Consider the following 21,144-nt stretch of genomic DNA (forward strand, 5'->3'; position numbering starts at 1 on the left):
GAGGCTGTATATGGTGTAGGTTTGTGCAGTCCATACAGTGTGTGTGTGTGTGTGTGTGTGTGTGTGTGTGTGTGTGTCAGTACAGTTCAGTTCAGTTAAACAAACAAACAAACAATAAAGAAAGAAAGAAAGAAAGAAAGAAAGAAAGAAAGAAAGAAAGAAAGAAAGAAAGTAAGAAAGAAAGAAAAAAAGAAAGAAATGGAGGGGGGACAGATTCAGATTGAGATTTTCATTGGGAAACACCAATGCTCTGCTGTTACTCTGTCTGATAAAATATGCAAATAATGTAGACATCAGCAAACATTTTTAATGTTCTGATGCAGGAAATGCCTCCAAGTGTTTTAAATTAGAATAACAGATCCAAAAATAAATCCCCAACAGGTAATCCTCCCATCCCCAATAGTTTAGCCATGGTTGTGATATGCATGTGGTATTTTTATGATCTACATTCCTTTTTGTAATTGTTATTATTTTGTTTGAAAGAGAGAGAGAGAGAGAGAGAGAGAGAGAGAGAGAGAGAGCGCTAGGTTTAGTGTTACTTCTTTATTTTTTTTACTTTTTTATTGAATTAACAACAGACATCAATTAACAAACTTGACAATAACAATACAAATACAAAGTATGCTAGAGGGAATTTACAATAAAATATTAAATATAGTACCGATTTTCAAAGTATTCAGTGCCTTTAGCCTTAAAGACAATCTTATAGAATCAATATAAAGTTCTTAGCTTTTAACATGTAGACCCTGTTTCAACTGCTATTTTATGTTCTTTGTGTTCTTATTGATTTTTATTGTTTTTATTGTTGTTTCTCTGGAAAGCACCTTGTGCTCCTTTTGGCTGTTGTAAGGTGCTCTATAAATAAAAGTTGATTGATTGATTGATTGATTGATTGATTGATTGATTGATAAAGTTCCATTTCTTTTTTAAACGATATGAAACAGGGTTGTTTTTTTTTTCCAGAAAATTTACATTTGTGAATGTGAAATTTTGCTAAGTCGAGGATCAGATTTATTATGTAAATACTATTGGTAGTGTAACAGTATGGTAGTCTCTTTGGTTTGATTAGTGTTACTTCTTGCGTTACTAATGTCGCATCACTGAACGTAACTACAACACTGACGACGCTACCGTTGCTTGGCAACAAAAAAGATGCGCATGTAAAAAAAAGCAGCCTTAAATATGTAGCGCGGAACCGCAAAGATGTAATAATAAAATTGGTCACTTTTAAACTTTTATCCTTCAAAACACTTAACCTGCTTCCCAACACCTCACAAAACAAAACCCCAAGTGGCAGAATTGTCCTCTTTCTTTAACAGGTCCTCATATTCCAGACATTACGGTAAGTTTCGTGGTGTTTTTGCGCAAACCGAAAGTGAAAGGCGCAGAACAAATGGCGCGCTGCTCAGACCGCACGGCAGGTTCTTATTTCCAGGGATTTCAGAACAGCGTAACAGATATTGCGTCATCGGGTAGGCGTGGCCTATTTGATAATCTAACCTTAACCGTAGGTATTGGTTGTTTATTTATTTTCTAAAATAAATCTACATGTATGACTGTTTTATCCTTCGTAGTATGCTGTTTTTTTGGGGTTTTTTTTGAAAGAGGGCGTTTTTCCAAGAGCTCCGGAAACACGCCCACTTTACGTCGTGGTTACGAAACCCCTGGAATTTAGTGAATGCCCAGACGGCACTGTGGCGTGTTACAGGTTTATTTAACACTCTCACAAACCAGGTTCTGTATTGTATGTATTGTTCAATAGTACAGTGTTATACGGCGACGTGTGTGATGGCTGAGCCATACTTACCAGAAGTAAGTTTTATATCCAAGATTTGACCTCATTATGGTGTAGAATAACCATCAGGTACTGTGTGTGTTTATTCCTTTATGTGCATTGTAAATGTACACAGTGTTGACCTGCTTCTGCTAAACCAGTCAACAAATACAGGTTGTGTTCAATACAAATTAAAGTAGTCTAAGAAGAAATAAACAGTTATTCATCTTCTTTCCTGTACAAAAAAAGTGTATCAAATGTCATAATGATATTTATTGCAGGATTTTCCAATATTATTTTCATTCTAAAACCTTTCAGCTTTATGTCCAGCATTTGAAGGTGAATTAATTGAATTACAAATTAAAGAAAAGCAACAAAAAAAAAAAACTAACTATTTCTTTCTTTCTTTATTTATTTAATTTATGTATTTATTAATTACTTTTTTCTAAACTGCATTTCCCCATTTGATTGCAGATATTCACTAATTTGGCACTTCTTGTCGATCCAGAAACTTTTTTGGAGCCACACACACTTCTTAAAAAGACTGGCGTAAAAATAGAGGAAAGAGGATCACGTTTAAAGATCAGTGGGACCTTTAAAGATATTGAAAATACATATTTGGAATTGCAAGGAACGTGCAAGGAGAGAAAAAAATATGAGAGCGTCGTTACGCACGCCTCAAACATTATGAAGTCAGCTTCCAGTGAACCAGCTGAACCAGTTGAGGTCAACAGTGTCATTATGAATTACATTGCAGAAAAATGCTCTGAGGAGCTTAATAAAATAAAACGACCTGAGGTAAGCGTGAAATATTATAAGAAGCAGGTGACATTTCATCCACAGGACTCAGGACATGGAGCAATCCTCGCTCTTTTGGCAAGAGAGCGCTTTGTTACCTTCTATCAGAAGATCGCTACGGAACTGCAGACTAGATCGTATTGTTTAGACGCAAACCAACTTCAGCCGTTGCTTGCAAAGTTTCCTGAGCTCCTACTCAGCACTGGACAAAGTAAAACAGATGAAATAACCCTCACAGGGAGGTTCATTAGTCTCGAAAAGTTTGAACAATTCTTGAAAAGCCCTCTTAAAATGTCTTCTCCAAGGAAAATCAGCTACTCTGTGGACACGAGGGCTACAGCCTCCAGCCAGGTGTTACAGAGTAAAACCCCTGACAAAGAGGGCACGTGTTCTATTTGTTTGGAAGACATGGTTCAATCACAAATGAAGACACTGGAGAAATGTAAGCACTCCTTCTGTACAGACTGTTTAAAGAGGGCTTTCAAAATTAAACCTGTCTGCCCTACATGTGGAGTTATATACGGGGCACTAAAGGGAACCCAACCAGAAGGCAAAATGAAAGTCACATACGATCAATTCTCCCTACCGGGTTATGAAAAATATGGAACAATCACCATTCACTACGTCATTCCAGATGGGTTACAGGGGGTGAGTAATACAAATCATTTTTTATATTTACTCATTTTATATTATATAAAAATACTGTTTAATATTTAATTATAATTAGTCAGAAGACACTGGCTAGTTTTCTATAACAGCAGTTCAGAGAGCAAGGACGGCTGCAAGGTTTTTGTTGATGCCTTCATTCTAATATGTCGATGTTTCTGTAATTAACAACTAATTCACAGGGACTTCACTGGTTGCTCTACATAAACAGAATAAAAAATGTGTAATTACTTATATGGTGAAGTTTTCTCTGCGAGGACACATTTATTTAACATTTGTTCGAGTCTCAATATTTGTAAGAAGACTATATTTGTGGTTTCTCATTAACTGAGAGAGAGAGAGAGAGAGAGAGAGAGAGAGAGACGTTGCTATAAAGTAAGTGAACAAAAATTTGAAAGAGGTAAAGTGTTTTGTCCTTTAAGTAATCAAATATTAACATTAGCAAATTGCTGTGGTATAAGAGGAATTAAATACTTTAGGACATGCAATTTTCATCAAATAATCAACTTTGGTTGGTAACTGGAACTACTGTCAAGCTATAGAACCACGTAGGTTTGATTATTTTGTTGTATCTGCAGATCCTTATTGTCCTCATGTATATGCATATATATGCATTTATTAACTTATTTGTCTTTTATTATTATTTTTTTAATTGTATCCCAATAGAAAATAGAATTATAAATAGATGCATCCTGCAACAAGAAAATTCACAACATGCAGCTTACTCAAATAACTTTTTTTTAACTACTAAACCTACCAAACCTACTAAAAACCATTGTTTCTGTTGTTGTGACGAAAGAATTTCTGTGAAATCAGAACACAAAAAGACTTGTTTGTATAAACAATATAATAGAGGAAAATATTAAAAGCTACCAAAATACAACTTTATTTCATTCATTCATTTAAATCTTTGACCTTCAAAAGTTCTTTGAACTTTAAGAAAGGTTGTACATAGGGTTTTGAACCTTACTGTCATATCTGAACTGTCCATTTAGGATTCTACAAAATGTCCACCTCTTAAATAGGAAACTAAGTGTGACTAACACTTTATGATCTCTTCTATGTGTACATATGTAGAATGAACACCCAAATCCAGGCCAGCCCTACCATGGTGCTGTACGCCTGGCCTACTTACCAGACAGCCCAGAGGGAAAGAAAGTTCTTCAACTCCTTAAACGAGCATTTGATCAAAGGTTAATCTTCACAGTCGGACGCTCATCAACCACGGGCAAGAGTAACGTTGTCACCTGGAATGACATTCATCACAAGACATCCTGTACTGGTGGGCCTACTGCGTAAGTTCACACAGAAGCTCTATAGATATTTAATCAGATATACAACAGTATTGTATTTTGTACAGCAATATCATTTTTTTTAATAATCATGCATCGTGATCTTTCTGTGTCTAGTTATGGTTACCCAGATCCTGACTATCTGAAACGGGTCCAAGAGGAGCTGAAAGTGAAAGGAATTTATTGACACGTAATAATGACTGAGCCTCAGCATCCATTTAAATACCAGCATAATTAATATCAACACTATTCCAAAAGGTAGTGGAACCATATTTGTGAATATTTAAATACAGTATAAGGTTTATGCACACCAGTTTAAGCAAAATGTTAAGTCTACACATTCCTATACTATATATACTGTAAATGTGTTAAATAATTACTAAAATGCTAACTGTTGATTAATTATTTCTTATGTGAAATTAATACAAATTGTCCTCAGTCTCTCACAATGCATATTAAACCATTGACTGATACTTTTGAAGTATGTGTTTATGTTGAAAGGATAATGAAGTTACATGACCATTTAATCCTGGTTATAAATGGACAGAACTTGGAAATGTACTTTGTTAGTTTCTTTATAGATCAAATATGGTGTTTTTTTTTCCCTTTACCTTGCTTTTACAGGATAGGGATATTTGGGGATAATCCAACACCATAACTCTTTACAGATCATTGATTATACATAGACACATAGACTAATGTGTTCGTTTCACTGAAAGTTATCTGGTATAATCTTGAAGTTTTATATTTATATAATCTGATGCTTTAGGCAGTGTAATTTCTAATGTTTTTAATGTTGCTGTTGAGCTAAACATACCAGTGATCTGATAGGCTGTATTTTTTCTTAATGACACTGAAGCTAATGAACAAGTGATTGGCAAATAATTCAACTAATATAATATTATGAAAATCCCAGTGTGCCAATTAATCATCTTTAAAATAAAATAATACTACTAACACTGCTTAAATAAATTGGCAAGTGGGAAAGTAAAACCAAAAGACTTTGGTTGACTGTAGAAAAGTCTACAAACAGGGTTAATAAACTTCTCATTTCATCATCCTCACTAAGAGTAGACCTCTGGACTGGTTTAATGTATTGATTAGTATTTTAACTTTAAGTTTTTTAAAAACCTTTTAAAGTTAAACTTAAAACCTTTTAAAAAAGTATCTAGAAAATAGATATCTGCTGCGATAAAATTTAACAAAACATAAAAATCCAAGACTAAAAAACACCTAACATAATAGAAAGATAGAAAGTTAAACTCAGAAAGTTAACGGGTTTAAATACACTGACTAAACAGCAGATAAGTAGCATCAGGTGAGATTAATTAGTTACTTACTTAGAGTATAAAGTTCATGGAAACAGGTTAAGTGGCAAGCAGAATGTAATGAAATGGTGCACAACATATATGGAAAGTGCACAGGGACAAAATCATGTCAGATTTGAAGCCTGAAATTTCTTATACTTCTACTGAAAAGATTTTAATCCTCTGAAGAGTTAAATAATGATTAGGGGGAAAATATTATGAAGCATGTGTGATTTGGAGGGAAAAGGGTAAGCATGTGAAAATCCTAAGCTTTTACTCCCTCACTCACTCATTTTCTACCGCTTATCCGAACTACCTCGGGTCACGGGGAGCCTGTGCCTATCTCAGGCATCATCGGGCATCAAGGCAGGATACACCCTGGACAGAGTGCTAACCCATCGCAGGGCACACACACACTCTCATTCACTCACGCAATCACACACTACAGACAATTTTCCAGAGATGCCAATCAACCTACCATGCATGTCTTTGGACCGGAGAGGAAACCCCCGAGGCACGGGGAGAACATGCAAACTCCACACACAAGGCGGAGGCGGGAATTGAACCCCCAACCCCGGAGGTGTGAGGCGAACGTGTTAACCACTAAGCCACCGTGCCCCCACTAAGCTTTTAAAGGTTGGATAAATTACTGGGACATGCAATTATGTGGAAGGAAAACAAGGATGTGACAAATATTTGGATTTATAGGTAAATTCAACTTTATTGAACATAAACAGGTACATAAGCTACTGTTTCCAGAACTTGTAAAAAGACCCAAAGCTCGATCTGTTCCCAAACTAAAGAAAAAAGTAAAAACTGAATACAGAAAATAGTTGGACTCCGTGTTGTTCTGGCAGTATTTACAGTATGTACAGTTTTGTTATATGTTTCCCAATAATCCTTCACTGTAAGGCACCAAATGCTAAGTGGCATGAGAGTTCTGTGGAATATACAAAACCATACAAGCAAAACACTGAGCACACTTTGTTAAGAAACCATTTTCAACGGTTTGGAATTTTTTGAACAATTGTTATCCGGGGGTCATTTGACTTTAAGACTAAGATACTGTAGTAGCCTGCTTATGTATTATTTTACATCTGAACATAGATAGCATGAGTCCAGATCCAAAGCTCACAAAATCTATCATTTTATATATTTATACAAATGTTATAAAATGATTGCCTTTGTACCACTTTATTTTGATTGGGTCAATGTAGAATTTAATCAAGAATCAGTGAAAGATGCTTTTTTATTTATTTATCATCGATCTTCTGTTAGCAACGTTTGAACTCAATGCCTCAGAGAAATAAGAGTAATTGTGGAGGTCGCTCTCATTTCGATCCCATAATGCATAAATACACTGCGAGCTTTTATTCCATCTTAAATCACCTCTACAAAATGATATACTGAAATATTTAAATACATTTTGTAACTGGGCGCCAGTTTGTCTTGTATAAAAATGCTATTAACATATCTAAGAACACAAACTGACTGAAAATGTAAGGAAAGCCACATGCATTTTGTTTTCCCATCAGTGTCATTCAAATATATATTAAATACCTCATCTTTTCATGATAATCATACCAAAATGGCAACCTAATGTCACAGTCATCGGGTTGAAAAAAGAAAAAAGTCGCAGTGGAATCAGAGAGAATAAACTGTGACTTCTATTTGGAAACTGTAAACCAGCAGCTACTTCCAGGTAGCATGTAATAACTCATGTAGCTCAGGAACATGGGATTTGTAAACACAGCAACCTTTCAGCTCTTAACGTCTCTGCTCTGCTCACCATCACCGAAGTCAATACGCAACCTACCGTCTTTGAAGGCATTTTAATATAATAAAGTTGGAACTAAAACCATACATTAAGAAAAAATAAAGTGCATATCAACACCTTCGGTAAGTACAAAGTTGTACTTTTAAAAGTCCAATTCTTAGTAAACAATGCAGAATGGTGTATAACCACAAAGGCCAAATAACATCAGACAGAAGTCTTAAAATGTTACAGAAAGAACGATCTTTTCTTTCTTAACTTAAAAAAAAAATCGTCGGCTGAACCGAGAGACATACCACAAACTTTAAAAATGAATATTTTATTCATAAACCTGGCAAATGTACAGAGTGTGATTAACCAGTGTAAATACTGTGTAAATGGGTAACTCTCACTGATTTTGTAGATATTTTCTCTCTTGTCTTGTGTTAATAAAATACCTACGATAAAACCTCCTATGCTCAAATATCCAGCTCTGAGTCAGGAGGGCAGTTTTAGGCAGCGGTATTGCTTTTGGAGTCGTTCATCCTGTGGCTGTTTGGTTGCCGATGACTCGTAAGATCTCTCGATGGATGCTGGGGTCCTGCGTGTTGATGCTTGTGTCCCCCACCTGTCCATCCTCATAGCTAGTCAAAGAAGAACAAGGACAAAAAAAAAAAAAAAGACAGATTTCAGTAATTACAACACTAATAAAATTAATAAGATTATATGAAATGTAATGTTTGTATTAGATTTATGTAAGAAGTCTCAGGAGTCTGCACTTTGTAACATTCAGTAAGTTTCCTGATTTTTCTAGAACATGACAAGGCACTGGGTTTTTCTGTTTTACTTGTTTGTTTGATTGTTCTAATCTAATGCAAGAAGAAAGAAAAGAAGTAGAAGGCAAGGGGACTGTTGCTTATACCTGTAAAGAATCAGTTTGTTTGTGGATGTTTCACAATTATAAAAAGTAAAACATTATTCTTTAGTTCATAAAGTTACATTGGTTAATAATTAGATTATTGGAATAGGTTTTAGTGGAAAATTGTGAACTGCAGTTCTTACACTGACATAACAAATAATTAGATTTACTGAAAAACAATGAGATGCTGGATTTGAAGTCAAAATACAAATATTATTGCGTGCATGCTATAAAGTGACAGAAGTAAATGTTAAGTTGCGTACTTTGAAAACAAAGCAGAATTTGAAGTTACTCGTTATCCAGTCACAATTATCTAAGCAACAATTCTGCAAAGAATTGATTAATGTCAATTATAAAAATTATGTCTGGTCATAAGTTACAGGTTACTGCATCAACACAGCATGTCTGCTAAAGAACATGGAATTGATTCTCACAGTCATTGGCAAAGTTTCGTGTGAAAGTGAAAGTTACAAATGTGCTGCAGTCCACATTGGACCAGCATATAAACAGCAAATGCTTGTTGGATTAAACGAAAACTAAGATCTGAACCAGCCTTTAGTGAAGCTACTGTATGTAACCTCAGCCATAACCCCAAAATCTGTAAAGAACTATGACTGAATAGAAATGTAATGAGATATTTGACATTTAGTTCAGGTTTGTCTGAGGAATGTAGTTTAATGTACATTTCAATTAAATTGCAAGTAAATTGCATTGCGGACAGGGGGCACGGTGGCTTAGTGGTTAGCACGTTCGCCTCACACCTCCAGGGTTTTGGGTTCGAATCCCGCCTCCACCTTGTGTGTGTGAAGTTTGCATGTTCTCCCCGTGCCTTGGGGGTTTCCTCCGGGTACTCCGGTTTCCTCCCCCGGTCCAAAGACATGCATGGTAGGTTGATTGGCATCTCTGGAAAATTGTCCGTAGTGTGTGATTGCGTGAGTGAATGAGAGTGTGTGTGTGCCCTGCGATGGGTTGGCACTCCATCCAGGGTGTATCCTGCCTTGATGCCAGATGACGCCTGAGATAGGCACAGGCTCCCCGTGACCCGAGGTAGTTCGGATAAGCGGTAGAAAATGAGTGAGTGAGTGCATTGCGGACACAAATTCTGCATTTTGTTCTTTAGATCTCTGCAAGTCCTCTGCATATTTTATTTTTTACTTAAGATGAATAAACTGTCTTGACTTTTTTTTTTTTTTTCTTAATTATAAGGATTAAGCAACAAAAACAATACAATGAAGATTCCGCTTTATGCGGATAAATAATGAAAAGGCTTTTCTGAATTTACTGTAGTACAACCTGCTAATTTACTTAAAGACATTACGTGGCACGACTATAAGATTTGTTTGTAGAAAATAAACTTACACAAAGAAAAATCGTGTGCAGACATGATCGGTGTTTGGGACTACCCAGATGTCGCCATGCTTGTGAAGGTCCGGCGAAGTAATAACTGAAAATGTGAATGTTAAAGATATAAAGGCATTAATGTCATAATATTTAAGGCAATTGTTATGAACTGGCATTGTAATATAGTGCACATGTATACTGTACCTTCACATAAGGCTATGCATTTCAGATTGCGACTCTGCAGAAACTGTGGCTGCTGACCTTTTTTCTGCGACTGCAATGAATAAACGTATGTGTTGTTTGTCTGGATGAGTTTGCAGTAAAATCTGTGAAAACATGTTAAATCCTACGATCTGTTCATACCTGCAGATGAATGTTGGTCTTGTTTGTAGCAGTTTCGTCTTTTGATGCAATTTTCTGCTGCTTTTTGTTTATCCCTTTAACAAGCAAATTTGTCACATGAACATATGTAAAGATTACTATCGCTAAACACAACACTGGGTTAAAACACTTTTTCAGACCTGAGTAGCCGAAGGATATGCTGGACAGTGGGCTGAGATAAATTCCACTCCCATAGATGGCGCCATGGAGCTGCAGGTAAAACAAAATGGGCCGAATAAAAAAACTCTAACATGCTTATCTACACAGCCTGCCTTTAAACACATTAATCACAGATATATAGAAGAGCTTGTGAGCTTGTGCTTTAGTGGTTTATACCTGGAGTTTTGTCTTAGAGGCCACAACCAAACCATTCCTCAAAATGGAGTGCCAGTTCTCTATGTGGGATCCACTAGAACAGATCATTACAATGTGAATTAACAACCAATTCATTTACACTTAAATACTCTTAAGCTTGTGTATACGTTTATTTATGTAAATCGATAATATCCGTAAAACATTTTAGTTAGGTGGAAGTAAGCAAACATATACAGTAATACCTTGAACATTCGCGAGGTTAGGTTTCAGAACCCATCATGGATCAGGAGGAATCGTGAATGTTTGGTATGAGTCACTAAAAATGCTCATTTCTAGAGTTTAACCCAGTAAATATGGTCCAAATCGTGCTCCCAAAGCACTTTAATTTCATTTAAAAGTTAGCTTAATACAGTACCCTTAAAAAAATAAATGGTTAACATAAAAATAGAGAACATTATTGCCTCATGGCTATTTGCCACACTAGCACATTTACAATACGGTATACTAATGTTACCCCTACAGTATACTAATTGGGACTGTAAACTTATTGACTGACGTTTCTTTGTCAGTGTCAGGAAGGTAAACTAGGTAAACTTCATATGTCATAGAAGTCATATAACAAAGGTACAAATTCAATAAAATAAAGAAAATATGTACTGTAAGTACTGTACGTAGAGGGTACAGATATTCAATCAATTTAAAATTACATAAAGACATACAGAGGAATAATAAATTGTAAAAATGTATGTGTGCTAACTACAAGAAAGGAAGAGAGAGAGAGAACAAAAATACATATGCACATTAAAATATTTAAGAAAAAATTGTAGTATGGGTCGCGAATTAAAATTAGTTAGGTTCAATGAAAATTATGCACGAGGTATTACTGTAGTTCCAAATGCTAAGCAAGTTTAATCAGTATGCTCAAGCACATGTTTAAATTGATGCGCTAAATTATGTCTATGAATTGGCACAAACTTGTCTGACAATAATAGGCCAGTCTAAGTGCAACATTCAGTAGATTTACTGCGATAGGAGAATCTTCAGGCTTGAAGACTTGTAACATAAGTGATAACAGGAACTAACTTGTTTCGCAGATGTTACGAAAAATGTAATTTAATTATAAAGCGTATGGTATGCTGTTCATTAATAGTAAACGTTTGAAATCGCTGTTAATTTCCTGTAGTAAAAGAGAAATAATAACACTTCTGCACAATCTTTATTATTATAGGCGGACTTTTAATAAGCACAATAATATCTGTGATATTAAGTATATGCTGGAACTTACTGGAAAGCGAAGGTGCTCCCAAAATGGCCTTTGGCAGCTCTGAAGTTGGATTCTTTGGCCGGTGGGCTGCTGAGTAAGAGGAACTGGTGTGGGGTGTGCATAAACTTGAGTTGCTGTTGGGAGTGAAAGAACATTCACAAGAGACACAAAGCTTTAATCTGTCTCTCTACATAGGATCCAGGCAGCACTAGTCCTGACCCTGGCATAAGTTACACGGGATATAAAAAGTATACATTAAAATGGCATGTTTTTATTTTAGTGAAATAGGAAAACAGACTTTCAATATCCTTTTGTGTTCAGAATAAAGCAATAACATTCATGTTCAAAAATAATTACAGCTGTCCATAAAATGATTCTGATGAACTCTAAATACAGATCAGCTGTTTCTTTAGGATTTTTCTCATTATCTTATCTTCTTTACTTCTGAAGTCTAAAGTCATATTCCGCAAAACGAGCTTACGAAGCATGCATATTATCTCATTTGTTGACAGACATTGATCAGAAAAGGGGTATAAAAGCAATTCCAAAACATTAAATGTACCATGAAACACCATAAATGCCTTCATGAATGAATAGAGAAAATGGAGCATGACAGTGACATCACCAAGAACAGGACACCCCTCCAAAATGTATGAAAAAACAAGACAAAAACTTACCACGAAGGCTGCCAAGAGACCTATGGCAACATTAAAGGAGCCACAGTAATATCTGAGAAGTACTGATTACTCTCTGAATGTTGACAACAGTCTCCTGTATACTTCACATGTACGATAGGGAGGAGAGAACTTTCTCACAAAAACACCCAAGCTCAACTAAATCACCCCAAACCACATGGCAAGATATGTTATGGTCTGATGAGACTAATACCAAAAGGTGTAGTTATTCCATAAGTCCAAAGGGTATGATTGGTGCAAAAATGGAATGGATTAACTAAAAGAAGATTAAAGTTTTTAAATGATATAGCCAGAGCTATATCTGCAGGGTGACCTGAAGCATCCTAGAGCAGCACAATGTGATGGCTCTAAAATGTTTTTGCAAGAAAGAGTGAGAAAATATTGCCAAGAAATGCCACACTGATGGACTCTTACCCCAAAAGACTGAGTGGTGTAATAAAATCAAATGGTGCTTCAACAAAGTATTAATTTTTGGGTGTGCACAATGTTTATGCATTCAAGTTCATTGTAAGTTTTTATTTTTCCTTTTTCCCTTTCTGATTGTTTTTCATTTTGTATACATGCTATGAAGACGTTTTATATCTGTTGTACATTTCAATGCAACCAGTACTGAGTGTGTATGAGCTGTTTCATTCTAAAGAGCTATAACCCTTATACTAATGTTGCTCTCAGTTTCCTAAACGAAAGCAAAGCTCTGGTGTTGCAAAATAAATTATTAATTACAAGCATATTTCATAACTTTAACCACTTCTAAAAAACAAAAATTGAAACGCGAGTTTTTGTGCCTCTGGGACTCCTATAGAGCCTTAAATTAAACACATTCTGCTTACGTTTCAAGTGTTCAGTCAGTAAAGAAATTAAAATGACTTACTCTGGTCACTGGTAGCTTCACTATGTGAGACCTGTTACTAGATATGACCCTGTGAACAACACATTTCTTAGTTTTTTTAAAACATTAATTCATGCATACATCATATATCCCAGATAGCAAGCGATTTCAGGCCACACATGCTTGAGTATAGGCATGTAAGGGACACTTTTTGATTGCAAGTATCTAAAAGTGTAAACCACCGCATGGAATCTGCATGAACAAAGACCCATGAACCAAAAAAAATTCTTCTAAAGAATTTCAGCTTCGTTCTTCTGAATGTCGAGTTCAGATGAATCTAGCTCCCTCAATCAATGGCAGTATGTGGGCCAGGTAAAGGTGGTAGATTTAGGAAGTGCAATGAATCATCACTTATTTGCTATCTGGGATCTAAAATAACCATTGTGACTACAAATGACCAAACTCCCCCAAGACACTGATGCTAACATTACCAATGAAGTAACCTAAGCAAACCTAAATTAATTGAATGGGTATGGAAAGACGTTTCCTACCATTGCAACAGTGGGTGAGCCAGGGGGTCAATTCTGTCCATCTGCTTTTTTATCTCCAAATATGGTGCCTGTTTAACACAAATTTTATCTTTTGACACAATTCCCGATGCATAAATAATTATACATAGCGAAACACACATCTTGGTGCATTTGATCCATATTATCAGCAATACCTGGGTCATTTCTCTTATAGATGTGAGGCTATCGAGAGCCCTCATTACTCGATCATAGTCTTTTTTCTAAGAGAAAGCATAGCGTTAATTTTGAAATAACACATTGTATTGTAACTTCCAATGTATTGTCATGTTTATCATACCCTTGGGTTGAAGGCCAAGGACTGAGGGTCACTGGGATCTACTACAGAGGGATATGGCTCAAAAATGACTACTTTTCTCGGTGATTCCAATGCAGAGCGACACATGGAGACCAGCAAGTCAACAACCTGTGGTTTGTTTTAAACCATACAAAAAGATCAGGAAAAAACCCTGGAAGCAAGGTGAGATATGCTGCTCTAATAAAACAATAATTGTGTATGCGTACCTGGGCACCTGTGGCGATCTCATCAGCAGCCTCATTCATGACTCCTAATGTTTGGAAGGCGAAGACACACAACTCTCTCTCACACACTGTGGGCTGCAGAAACATACACAACAGAATGTCATTAGTAAAATTGTAGTTACATATAAACAAAAGTCTTAAGCAACACTGATCTGGACAAAACAGAGAATGTAAAGAAAAGTACAACCTAAATCATTCTGTTAAAAACTGCAGACGTGCAAAATAATGTAAGAACAAAACCAAACAAACTCTGACCAAACATGTAATTCTCACAACTTGCTGTCATTCCAGGACTGATTTGGAGAATCAGACACTAGAACTCCAACTGCAATTCTGTGCAGTGATGTGACATATGGACAAATCCCACACAAGGGAGGATCTCTGAAATGGTTTTTTCATAAAGCTAATTTTACCTCCAGCTGGTAGGATTATACACAGACTCTAAAAGGGTCACCCTGAAAGACAACCTTGGCTACCAGAAAAAATTTTTATGGTGCTTACATTTATTGTTCTACACTATATGGTCAATAGCATGTAGGTGCCTGACTATCACACCCATATCTGCCCAGTCTGAAACCATGAGCATTAACACTGAGTTGGTCCCCTCTTTAGTGTTAGAACATCCTTCACTATTCTCTGAAAGTTTTTCGCTAGATTTTGGAGTGTGGATGAGGGGATTTGAGCTGTTAGTCTAAGAGCATTACTGAGGTCACGCAGTGATGTCATGTAAGATAGCCTGGTGCTCAGTCAACGTTCAACCGGGTTGAGGCCAGGGCTCGGCACACACAATTTCTTTCACATCAACCTTGGTAAACCTTTATTCACAGAAACATTGTCATGATTAAGGAGGCTTGGGCCATTAAAGGTGGGGTCTCCGTTGTTTGAAAGCCAATGTTGACATTTGAAATCACCAAAAAAACACGCCCCTAACCCAAATGGGTCCCACCCCTGTTTTGATAGCGCAGCCCCACACATACACCAGACAAGTATTATAACCCAAGCATAACCCAGACAGGTATTATGGTGGAACCTGTTGGGACAGCTGACCAAGGGTGTTTTTGTAGTACTGTGTGTTGTACAGTGAAAGGTTTAGCTCCGTTTTACGCGGAAGTTCTCTCCAGTGCGGGAAAGCTGATCCTATATTAACACGGGTCCTGCCTTATCGTAAGCCTTTCTTCGCTTTCTTTCTTTGTTTTTATCCTCCTTGTCAATGTTAAAACCGCTTTCTGCTAATGTCACACATGCACACTGAACACTCTCTCTGCCCATATTGACAAGCCACGCCCCTTTCTGCTCATTGGCTACACGTTAGTTTTGTTTTTGTTTTGTTTGGCGGCGCAACACAGTTTTCTGAAGCATTTCTCAAACAACGGAGACCCCACCTTTAAGTTCCAGAGAAGGAAAATCTTAATGCTACAACATACAAAGATATTGTAGACAAATTTGTGCTAACAACTATTGGTGTGATGGAACTTCTGGCCATCTAGTGCATGTCAAACATGTCTCAAAATATGCTCAAATAACATATGAGATCAGTAGTGCAAAAGATACCAGTTGAAAAGCATGGATTTCCCTTCCTGAGTGTAATATAAATATTGTCTATTTATATTCATGCTCTGGCTTTGTCTTTATCAATGCCAGAATATTTCTTTTTACAATATTAATAAAATGCCATGATGCCTGGGATCTGTTTTCTGGTAATTCCATAGTTTGTACCATAGTTATGTGTTCTGGACACTCACCCTGAGCATCGGTCCATTTTGAAACACATGCGGTTCATCACAGACCACGCAGAATTCATTCAGCACTGGGATCCTCTGCTCTGCATACTCCATTGTCTGTGATACAGTTAAGATCCATTATTGAGACATGTGTTACATACCTGTGTTGTGCTGAAATCTGTGTGATGGGTTAATATTCACCTGGACGAGAAAGCCACGGTCTCTGACTGGAATAGATTTGGCTCCATTGTTTGGCTAGTCAAGAAAATGACAAAAGATATACCATACCATACATTACTGTAATTCAAAACCATTTTCTTTTAAATTAAAAAGGGAAAAAAGAAAACAGTTTCTAGTGCAGAGAGCAAAAAAAAAAAAACAAACAAACCCTGCATTCAGTGAAAATGATCTCCATTACAGTAAATTAAACTTGGGACATTCCAGCTCTGTAATAGACCTACACTGCATTATCATTTCCATACTATAATTCGGATAATTCAGCTCATAAAGAGCTTGAAAATCAGTTAAGTCGAATCATGTGCATTAGAGCTGAGAAACTCAATGATGCATGCATGCAGCACTGATTAACACCAGAAATAAAGTTTGAGCAGAGCTTCAGAAGGCTCTTCAATGAGCTTACCGGAGGTGCAGGAGAGAGTGCCGGGGCCAGGATGCCTATGAGCCCTGAGGTGAGCGAGAGACGACGACTTTCTCCAGACGGTTCCTTGAGCAGTTCGCCTTTGGTGATCTTGGCACTGCTGGAGCAGGACCTGCCGAGGAGCCGTTGGTGGTGCTTGAGACCGTCCAGTTCATCGGTACGATGAAGGAGCCGGTGGGGCTTCAGAACGCTGCTACTGTCGGCACCTGTGCTACGTTCACACCGAGGCTCACCTGAGCCGGAGCGTGGCAGGAGTCGGTGAGGCCGTGAGATCATGCTCTCTTCAGGCCTCGGCAAGAGCTGTTGGGGTGGTTTGAGTCCAGGCGTCTGCTCTGACAGCGAAGGGCCCAGGAGTTTGCGCGGCTTCCCAGAACAGCCGTCCACCTCAGGCTTCACTGCGCTCGAACATGTACGGCGCAAGAGCCGATGAGATTTGGACACACCATCCTGCTCGTGCTTTAGTTTCTTTTTGTTCTTTGTGCAGCCGGGTGGGGGATAGCTAGGGGACCTCCATTAACACAGAACAGCAGAAGTATAATTAGGAAAAGCAAATCAAGGGAAGAAAAACATTACGGTGTGTACAATCCCTCCTAATGTTACTTGCTTTCTGTAATGATGTTTCTTTTTATATCAGATCTAAACCATTCTCACTGGGAGAAAAATGTGAGATGAAGGGAGATTTTAACAGCTTGACATAATTAAACACAGAATATTTTGACACACGAGTAGTCTTCATATAAATCAAGACTATGGATAATGAGAATTCTGACAAATTTTTATGCCAATTTGCAAACTCAATAATTTTAGAAAAACGAGCAAAATTTTTTGATCTTTTACATAGGCCTAAAAATATACTACAGCTACTGAGTTTGGTTTAACTCTTAGATTTTAATTCACAGAAGCCCAAAGGTTGTGGATTATTAGGTTTTATACATAGCAGTGTTGCTATTACCTGCGAAGGGTTGAGAAGATATGCAGAGGAGACTTCACCTTCTTATCTGTCTGCTTTTTGCTATGTGGGCAGTTAAGCTTGTCTTTAGTATGATGCTTCCACTGCTGTGTGACAAAGGTCTGCATTATCCTGATAAGAGATTCAAACAGTAGCTTTCAGCAGGAGCAAATCTGTTTAGAAAGTTGATAAGATTTGATATAGGATTTTTTTTAAGTCATACTTTTTCAGTTGATGTCCCAGGCCAAACCTGTCTTTTGTGGACACTTGAAATACATCAACGGTGGGAACTAGAATAAAACAAAGGAAAATAGGTATTTAGTAAGGTAAAGTAAGGTATGTTTTTATTAAGTACAAGTATTTCTGGACATGAGCATAAGAGACCTACAGATCTAAGTTTTGGCACAGTTTTAAACGTTTCAAGCAAGTATGAACATGTTTAGTAAACACGCGTGTTTGTGTGTGTGTGTGTGTGTGTGTGTGTTCTGACCTGGTCCATTCAGATACTGCGTGAGCGAGCAGTGAAGACGTACAATGACAGGTTCAGTCCTGACCACATCCCAGGCAAGGGCAATTTCCTCCTGCAGAAAATATAGTAGAAATGAAAGACAATAGAAATGTAGAAGTACGTTCTCTTATATACAGTGGAGTCCAAAAGTCTGAGGCTACATTGAAAATCTGGGATTTTTGGTTCATTTTAATAATAATAATTTTCATAAATGAGATATAAACAAAGTTTTTAGAATTTTTAATATTCAACATTCTCTACCATTACTAGGTAACTGTTTAAAAGTAAGCATGTTTGTGAGATTGACTATGTTAACTGCTTTGTACAGAAGATCAGATTTTCCTCATGTCTAATCTTTCCTATGGAAACATGTACAGATCACAATCGAATGGATTGGATCTAAATTTGGTCATAAGGTTTTGTGGTGTCCATGCAGGTATGAGTCACACTGTCATTAAAGCAAATGGGGGACATACTGTAAGAAACTGTGATATATCAATAGTATAATTGTTTAACTCTTGTGCTAAATTGGAAAACAATGCATGAAGCATTTTCACTGGTGCTCTCAGACTTTTGAATATACTGTAAATAAAATCACTTCTCCAATCAGCAAAGAGTTCCAGATGAACGTAAACATTTAATACTTACATCGAGGAAACTGACATCAATGTGTAGATCAATGTCTACATCATCGATTGCACCATATTCCCTAAAAAGACAACAAACCATACATTTACACTAGTTATAAAACTATAGAATGTTTTCAGATCGTCTGGGGAGTCATTCATCGTTATTTAATAAACGTTTAAAGAGCCGATCGTTAAAGCCGTCCCTTAAACTGCTATTATGCTTTGCTTCTATTCCAGTAACACTGACTAACAACTCCAGTTATCTGAAATCATAGACACAACCATGCAAAATCTCATGAGTTTATAATGCTACACATTATTTCAGTTGCATTTATGGAGTAAAAAGCAGCATCTGCCTGTCTCACATTAGAGGATAATCGGGCTGATTTGAGTGACAAACGTACTGTAAAAGGTGTCCTGATTTCAGGCTGGTCTAAATGATCGTCCTTACTTCTACAGCATTTAGCAGACACCCTTATCTAGAGTGACATACATTTTCATCTCATTTTATACAACTAAGCAATTGAGGGTTAAGGGTCTTGCTCAGGGGCCCAGCTTAGTGGGAATGGGATTCAAACTTAAAACCTTCTAAGCTGTAATCCAACACATTAACCACTGAGCTATCACATCCCCCATGTCCTGTAATGTCAGTTGTGTAAAATCCAATGTTAACCCACTAATCTTCTCACAGTCCAGCCATGAGCCTTCACATTAAACATGTTTAATATGCTGTGTGTGGTGCTTTAATAAGGGCAGATTTTATAGTGTTTATGACTAAAAATCTTTGAAATCTGTTTTTTCATCTGAGATCATTCACATATTCCCCATTGTTTAGTTTGTAAATCCTATAGCAATGCACATAAAAGTGAGCAGAATGAAAGGCAAATGAACAACAACAAAAATCTTAACCTATCACTCAACAAAAACTATCACATCAGAATGCTTTGCAAAGGATAAAAGGAAATAATGTGTCCATAAACTTCAGCTCTGAGCTGCTGACCAAGATTTAATAGACTCTCTGAGTTTAAGGCCAAGAGATATTCAGAAAGAGCAGTCATTTGGGACAAACTTCCCTCCTCTATTAACTGAAGCTCAAGACAATTACTTGAACTTCTGTTCTATTACAGGAGCTATTAGCAACACATTACATTCACTGGAGACAGACTAGCAGGAATATTTCACCACTTTTGAGACTCTGGTTGATTAGATTTGGCAGCAGATCATTGTAAACATAAGTGAGAATGGGACTTCTGTGTCTTCATTACAGATTATAAAAGGTCATATCTATTATAGCTCACTCATCGTAAAGCTAAACCTTTTATGAACCTCTCTGTTCTGATACGACCACATAAGTTCCCTGACTTGGAAAATGTGGATAGAAATGAAAACGTAAAGATAACGAACGTCACGAAATGTAAAAATATGGAGAAAATTCTTACAAAATATTAGCATGTTTTAGCAAACTTTCCAAACCAACTGCATCTTACTGAAACTGCAGAGCAAAATAAAACCCCGAAAACTGGCAAAGTGAAAAAGAAGACATTTTCCTTCCTTTTCTCAGTCTTTGTGTAGAAAACAAGGTCACTGGGTCACTGTGATGCGTACGTATTTCTGATGTACGGACATTTCCCACTCCTTAGAGAGAGAGAGGGAGAGAGACATAGACAGATATCGTGGTGTGATGTGCGATTCATTAGAAATGTCAGAGTTATGCTATGGACAGTGACAGCACATGCATAATATAGCAAGACAGATTTCTCACACTCCTGGCTACGTGTTATCTAATTTTCTATCCCAACTCTCAAAAAGTCCCACACTGCTCTTTTAAGGCTAAAGATTTGTTTAGAAAAATGAAGCAAAAGACTCAAGGTGTCATTTTCACACTTTACACATTTACATTGCTGAATCTTATCTGTAGACACAATGGTCCGATTACATCGCTACTCTAAAGTACACAAAACACACAACAGACAACAGGTTAAAAAAAAAATGGCACAAGTGGACAAAACAGATGTCTGTCACTAAAAGGATAAGCTCTACATTTGTTTCAAAAGGTCCATTTTCTTCCTGTCACACAAACATAGCCTAGTATTAAAAAAATATGCTGTTTTAGTACCAGATTTTACAGATGAATCATTCTTCTAGCAATGGCTTGGCAGCGTTTGTAATGATCCCCACCTACTCTATGTGTCAAGCGTGCACATTTTCTCAGGATGTTAAGATCACAGATGCTGTC

At 36.9% G+C, this 21,144-nt stretch overlaps 2 protein-coding genes across 4 annotated transcripts in view; one reads left to right on the top strand and one right to left on the bottom strand.

Annotated features, from left to right (window-relative positions):
- Window positions 1-1,400: 1,400 nt before the first annotated feature.
- On the top strand, window positions 1,401-4,990 carry si:dkey-3h3.3 (uncharacterized protein LOC100144568 homolog). 2 transcript variants are annotated; one of them, XM_060883158.1, is made up of 4 exons: window positions 1,401-1,472; window positions 2,249-3,220; window positions 4,316-4,533; window positions 4,648-4,987. In XM_060883158.1, exons 2-4 carry the CDS (start codon window positions 2,462-2,464, stop codon window positions 4,715-4,717), a joined length of 1,047 nt encoding a protein of 348 aa, XP_060739141.1. In that variant the 5' UTR covers window positions 1,401-1,472; window positions 2,249-2,461; the 3' UTR covers window positions 4,718-4,987. The 2 variants fall into 2 exon arrangements, with proteins under 2 accessions (XP_060739141.1, XP_060739140.1); XM_060883157.1 differs by lacking the exon at window positions 1,401-1,472 and adding an exon at window positions 1,590-1,812 and having other exon boundaries at window positions 4,648-4,990.
- Window positions 4,991-6,532: 1,542 nt separating this feature from the next.
- Window positions 6,533-21,144, bottom strand: part of parp8 (poly (ADP-ribose) polymerase family, member 8) — a 38,038-nt gene continuing 23,426 nt past the window's right edge. For both annotated transcript variants that reach the window (XM_060882754.1, XM_060882753.1), the window contains 19 exons: window positions 18,928-18,988; window positions 18,262-18,352; window positions 17,995-18,061; window positions 17,775-17,903; window positions 16,805-17,330; window positions 16,366-16,419; window positions 16,186-16,281; window positions 14,426-14,518; window positions 14,202-14,327; window positions 14,059-14,124; window positions 13,886-13,953; window positions 13,377-13,425; window positions 11,832-11,944; window positions 10,568-10,640; window positions 10,372-10,441; window positions 10,214-10,287; window positions 10,055-10,124; window positions 9,869-9,953; window positions 6,533-8,234 (listed from right to left, as the gene is read on the bottom strand). In XM_060882754.1, coding sequence (XP_060738737.1) covers window positions 8,132-8,234; window positions 9,869-9,953; window positions 10,055-10,124; window positions 10,214-10,287; window positions 10,372-10,441; window positions 10,568-10,640; window positions 11,832-11,944; window positions 13,377-13,425; window positions 13,886-13,953; window positions 14,059-14,124; window positions 14,202-14,327; window positions 14,426-14,518; window positions 16,186-16,281; window positions 16,366-16,419; window positions 16,805-17,330; window positions 17,775-17,903; window positions 17,995-18,061; window positions 18,262-18,352; window positions 18,928-18,988 — 2,014 coding nt within the window. In that variant the 3' untranslated portion in view covers window positions 6,533-8,131. The remainder of the gene's footprint in view (window positions 8,235-9,868; window positions 9,954-10,054; window positions 10,125-10,213; window positions 10,288-10,371; window positions 10,442-10,567; window positions 10,641-11,831; window positions 11,945-13,376; window positions 13,426-13,885; window positions 13,954-14,058; window positions 14,125-14,201; window positions 14,328-14,425; window positions 14,519-16,185; window positions 16,282-16,365; window positions 16,420-16,804; window positions 17,331-17,774; window positions 17,904-17,994; window positions 18,062-18,261; window positions 18,353-18,927; window positions 18,989-21,144) is intronic.

This window comes from Tachysurus vachellii, chromosome 12 (assembly GCF_030014155.1).
Source record: "Tachysurus vachellii isolate PV-2020 chromosome 12, HZAU_Pvac_v1, whole genome shotgun sequence".
In the NCBI taxonomy this organism is placed as follows: domain Eukaryota; kingdom Metazoa; phylum Chordata; class Actinopteri; order Siluriformes; family Bagridae; genus Tachysurus; species Tachysurus vachellii.